The sequence below is a fragment of the Trachypithecus francoisi genome, unplaced genomic scaffold (assembly GCF_009764315.1).
Source record: "Trachypithecus francoisi isolate TF-2019V2 unplaced genomic scaffold, Tfra_2.0 Lachesis_group8, whole genome shotgun sequence".
In the NCBI taxonomy this organism is placed as follows: domain Eukaryota; kingdom Metazoa; phylum Chordata; class Mammalia; order Primates; family Cercopithecidae; genus Trachypithecus; species Trachypithecus francoisi.
In genome coordinates, this window is record NW_022681473.1 from 60,634,432 (window position 1) to 60,640,431 (window position 6,000).

A 6,000-nucleotide genomic window follows, 5' to 3' on the forward strand; every position below is an offset into this window, starting at 1 on the left:
TCACTCGTAGGGACAGGCTGATCAACCAATGTAAAGTTTATTTCCTCCTGAGCAATGGGCTTTTGACTTCAATATGTTTGTGGGAGTTTCCTTGGCTGAAGTTTTCTCACATTACATGTCATTGTTCAATATCACACAACTAAAGCACCTAAAAGTAAATACTGACTTTAGCTTAATGTTGGACTTCAGGTTGTAAGGTAAAATCAGGATGAGAGGAGTCAAGGATAGGGTCAAAGTCTCTTCTTCTAGAGGAATATGGTCAGGAGAGAGCAGAACCTCAGAAGTTTGGGGAGGTGGGGGTGACGGTGGGTGTTGCTTGAACCAGGTGTTGAGGAAGAATGCAGGAGTTCTGAGGTTTCTGATGTGACTTGGGGGTCTGAAAGTTATTGCTGATCAACATAGAAAAAGATGAGAAGAAATTGGCCAGGTAGAGAAGATGGAAGCAGTCCCAAGGAACCATTGAAGGAGGTGTATTTCCAGATGTGAGTTAGAGCAAATGGCATTTACCTGGTCTCTGCCAGGCTCTCTTCTGGGTGCTCTGTTACTTATTGTTCTTTTTAGTTTTTATTTAGTTTCATTTTAGTTTTAGTTACATTGATGATGGTCTTCAACAAAGCTGCTTTCTGGATAGCTTTGATGCTACCAAAAATGCCAGTTCTCAGATGTAGGAGGAGTCATTCAAATTTAAGCAAGAGAAGGTCAGTTTTTTTTTTTTTTTTTTTTTTTTTTTTTTTTTTTTGAGACGGAGTCTAGCTCTGTCGCCCAGGCTGGAGTGCAGTGGCGCGATCTCGGCTCACTGCAAGCTCCGCCTCCCGGGTTTACGCCATTCTCCTGCCTCAGCCTCCCGAGTAGCTGGGACTACAGGCGCCCGCCATCTCGCCCGGCTAGTTTTTTGTATTTTTTAGTAGAGATGGGGTTTCACCGTGTAGACCAGGATGGTCTCGATCTCCTGACCTCATGATCCACCCGTCTCGGCCTCCCAAAGTGCTGGGATTACAGGCTTGAGCCAACGCGCCCGGCCGGGAAGGTCAGTTTTTTTTTTAAGCCACAGCTGAAGAAATAAATTTGCCCATACTTTATTTAGGATGGGAGCAAAAAACTTTGAGAGCATGGGGTACTATAATACATACTCAATACTCCAAATTTTCAGTCCAATTTGGGGCCTTCTTATAGGTACCCAGGGGCAGTTTTAGCCCCAGGACTCAGAACTGGCCTTTTTAAGACCTAGGAACTTGATAATGGCATGGCGGATCTCCTTAGTCTTCACACTATATATGATTGGGTTAAGCATGGGAGGCACAAAAAGGTAGACATTGGCCATAAGAAGATGAAAAGCAGGGGGCATAGTTCCCAAAACGGTGCACCAGGGACAGCCCCATCATGGGCACAAAGAATACTAGCCCAGCACAGAGATGAGCAGTGCATGTCTGAAAGGCATGGTGCTGGTCCTCCTGGGAGGCCAGGCCTGCTACTGTGTGCAGGATGAGTCCATAGGACAGTGTGATGAGCACCAGGTCCAGCATCACAGTGAAAACTACTACCACCAGTCCACACAGGTTATTGAAGGTGGTATCTGTGCAGCCCAGCTGTATCACTTCCTGGTGCAGGCAAAACGAGTGGGAGAGGACCACAGATCCACAGTAGGGAAAAGCCTTCAGGAGGAGGACAATAGGGATAGTGGCCACAGGTCCCCGGAAAATGACAATCAGGCCTGCCCTGACCACTCTCTGGCCAGTGATAATGACCAAATACCTCAGAGGGTGGCAGATGGCCACAAAGCGGTCAAAGGACATGATGAGGAGCACTGAGGGCTCCATGAAGGAAAATGAGTGGATGCAGAACATCTGGATTTGACATGCTCCAAAGTAGATATGATGGGAGTTAAACCAGAAGATCCCCATAGTGATGGGCAAGGTGAATATACACAGCCCCAGGTCAGTCAGGGCCAGCAAGGACAGTAGATAGTACATGGGTGTGTGCAGACGAGGGCTGGTCTTAATAATGATCAGAATGAAACAATTGCCTGAGATGGCCACCAGGTACATAAAAAGAAAAAGGGGATGAAAATCCAGTGTTTGATGGCTTCCAATCCAGGAAAGCTGGTGAGATAGAACATGGGGCTAAACTGAGTAATGTTGGACAGTGGCATGAATTGAGGACTGCGTGAATATTGGGGTGACATTCCTCGGGGATTGAGCTGAAAATAAATGGATATTTCTGGTTACTAATTCTTCAGCTTCACTAACATTCACAACATCACAAGCAGGACCATGGTCATCATCACCTTTAGTATTATCTACTCCACCCTTATGAATTCCACCAGGCTCACTACTGAACTTTCTTTGATAACATTGCTCTCACCAGTTTTCCTCTGTATTTCTATTATTCCAGTTCCTCTCTGCCTCGTTGCTGGTGTGTCTTTACTGCTCCACCCTCAAGTATAGCTCTTCCCATCCTTGGCAATTTTCTGGCCATATTCTATTATTTCTTCTTAATGTCATCCACTCCCGTGATTTCATTTACCATCCATATATTGGTAAATAACAAATATAGAATTCCAGAACTTGTCTTCTTCTCTTTTGATTTCCAGATTCTAGCAACATCTGTACTTTTTGTTATCTCAGTGGCCCAAGTCAAATATCATGTTATATGTTAGACTTCTCTGTATCACATCTCTCCGTAGTATCTAATCAACCAATCACCAAGTCCTGGGGTTTCTGTTTACTGAATAATTCAAGTCTGTTTACTCACCGTCACCTTCACTGATGCTATTCTAATTCAGATCACTCTTTCTGGACATTCCAGTGACTTATCTTTTGTACTACTCTATTCAGTTGACTACTATATAGCAAGAGAGACATAAAAGTTTTTAACGAAGTAAAAAAGGTTTAAAATGACATTCAAGACCCTACCTTATTTTCTCTCTGTGTATATCCTATTTTCTTATATACCTTAATTTTCTCTGTTACATTTATGGTGTTAATGACACTAAACAATTCTTCCAGTTTATCTAGTATTCTTGCTCATATGTAAACATTTGTATTTTCATTCTTCCTGGAATAAAAACATTTTTTCCTTAGATAGCTTTCCCTTAATCTTTGTCTAGTAACCTTCTACTGATACAACCCACCTTAACTTAGATATGATATCCTTCAGGCCTTCTTAAATTCCTCAAGTTTAGTTTGAATACCCTCTCCTATGAGTTCCTATAGTTCACTATGCATTAATTACCATGATACTTTCCTTGCAGCATTGTCAATTTCTGTATTGCCTCTATAATGTGAATTGCTTGTGGACATAAACCTTGCCTGTCTCTTTTTTAATTTTAATTTTAGCTCTAGGCATTGACTATTTTAGCCACCACACCGTTGGAACCCTTTAAATGTTATTTGAATAAATTATTTAAAATGTATCACTGCCATTAATCTTACTTCAACAATTATTTATTAATTGATTCAATAAATAGATATTGAAATTGTGTTACATGGCAGACATGATTCTATTAGGTTGGTGCAAAAGTAATTGTGGTTTTTACCGTTACTTTCAATGGCCAAAACCACATTACTTTTGCAACTAAGTACTGAAAATATAATGAACAGAAACAGAATAGAGGTAAAAGGAAACACATACATACATACTACAATGCAAGGTAATGTAATGCAATAAAGAAATGTGGAGTAAAGGAGGAAGGTGAGAGTTATGCATTTTATATAGCGTAGTCAGCGAAGACCTCTCTGAGGAGGTAATTTTAGAGAAGCAATCAAAATCAGAGGGCAAGTGTGTGGCTATCTTAAAGAAAAACATTCAAGGAAGAAGGAAGAACAAGTGAAAGTTCCAGAAGCAGAGAGCAGCTTGACAAGTTTAAAAGACAAAAGAAGGACAATGTATATTCAATGGAGGAAGCAAGGTGGGGAATGGTGGCAAATGCACTTGAAGTGGCAGCTAAATGCTACGTCATGTATGATCTTGCAGGTCATGCAAGCTACTTTGAATTTTATTATACTTGTGAGTTTTGAGTTGAGATTAGAGGTGCTGCGTGGATATAAGGCCTACATCACTTTGGCAAGGGGTAAAAGAACGGTCTGGAGTAGATTGAGTTGGAGTCCTTGTAGGATAAATGCTAACATGGAAGCCCCAAATCAATCTACTCCAAACCCAAACTGATTTCTTTTTGCTCCCCTATCTCATTAGGAATGTTTCTCTCTTTCCTTCAGTTGCCTTGTTCTAAAACCTAAACTCAGGTTCCTTTGGTTCCTTCCTCACCTGACGTGATTCAGTGTATTGAACCAAATTATTAATATATCAATTCCTTACCTTCTAGTCTTTCAAACCTCTCCTTCACCGTCACTGTCCCTCCTTGGGGGGCCTCACCTCATTTCCTTATTTTTATTATTTTTTGTGTGTGTTTTTTTCTTAACATCATAATACTTTTCTGTTTTAAGTGACTAATATTTTATCCCAGTTTGTCTTGTCAGTTTGTTTGTCTTTTAACTTTTAATGAAGTGTCTTTTTAAAAAATACACAAGTGCTAGTTTTTTTTATCTTGGCAAATCTGCTTTTTTTTTTTTTTTAATATGACTTCTAGAGTTTCTTTAGTTTAAAAGATCTCTCTTGGACTATAATTCTGAAATTATTCAACTATGTATTTCTAAAATGTTTAGTTTTTCTTTTTATGTTTAATTGAATCAAAACTTATTTTTACGTATGGTATGAAGTAAGGCTCTAACTTTATCTTTTCCTAATGGATGGCCATTTTCCCAATATTATTTTTTTAAACAATTCAATATTTCTTCTCCCATTTGAAATGTTTTCCGCCACCTCACTGCTAGATATGGATCTGTTTATTAATTTTATTTTGTGTAATGAATCTATCAGTTCATTTCTAAGACAATGCTACATTGTTTTAACTAGTCCAGCTTTATAGTAAGTCATTCTTCTATTTTTTCACATATTTTTTGCTACTTCTGTGCATTCTTCAATAAATTTAGAATGAATTTGTAAAGTTAAAAAAAAAATGGTCCACATTTCCTTTCCATTTCTTTACTTCTCAGTTTACTACTCAAACAACTACCCTATAATGTTTTTTTTATAACCCTCTTAGCTAAAGCAATGCTCCTTAAATTGCAATGGAGAGTCTTAAGCATACCTGCTTTTTTTGATTATTACTATTATTTTTTGTGTGTGCAATAGTTGTGTGTCCTGGCTATGCCTTCCTTTTTAGAGCTCTCTCTAGAAATTCTTAATGCCAAGATCTGCTGATTCTCTTCTGATTTTTGTGATAGCTTCTATGTACTCTGTTACTTCCATTGCTCAAATATTTATGTTACTCAGTTTCCTGTCCTTGAACACCTTCAATTCTCATTCATTATATTATCTTTTATTATTATTACTTATACAGTAGTGGCTCTTAGACATTACTCTCTAGTCCAAATAACTCTGTTACATATGAGGCCTGAGTTTCTGCCTTCTCACTAGGTGTTTCCAAAAGAATACTGATGAAACTCAACACGTCTAACATTGAGCCCAGCATCCATCTCTTCACACCTGATTCTTCTCATGTGTATGATTTTTGATTATATTATTTGCCATTTCCAGTCATTCAAGACAACATTTTTGAGCTAGTGCTCTACTCAACCCTCTCCCTCTTTCTGTATCTAATTTTTAGCTAAGTCCTTTTAATATATGCCTGTAATCTATTTTTTGTCTTCATCTCTGTAGCCAGTGTCCTTGTTCTTAGCTTTTCCACACCTGCTTGCCTGACTTGTCATTCAACATGCAAAGCCAGGCTCCTCAATCCCTTGGTCCATCCTCTACTGCAGCCATGGAAATTATGCAGAAAGTGCTAACTCTAGGAAACACTGCACTGTTTTCAGTCCTTCAGTAGCTCCCCATCATTAGAATAAAGTTCAAACTTGTAAAAGATCTGTGGTGATAGTCCAATTCATTGAGGTCATACATGATTTAGATGCTGTGAAAAACTTTACATAATCATGAATATTT

General features: G+C 38.8%; 1 protein-coding gene across 1 annotated transcript; it reads right to left on the minus strand.

Moving 5' to 3' along the window:
• Positions 1–1,189: 1,189 nt before the first annotated feature.
• Positions 1,190–2,182, minus strand: LOC117081242 (olfactory receptor 51M1-like). The gene is given in 3 exon segments (XM_033207063.1): positions 1,190–1,343; positions 1,345–2,048; positions 2,051–2,182. Coding segments are annotated over 3 exon segments (990 nt in total).
• Between the last annotated feature and the right edge of the window lie 3,818 nt (positions 2,183–6,000).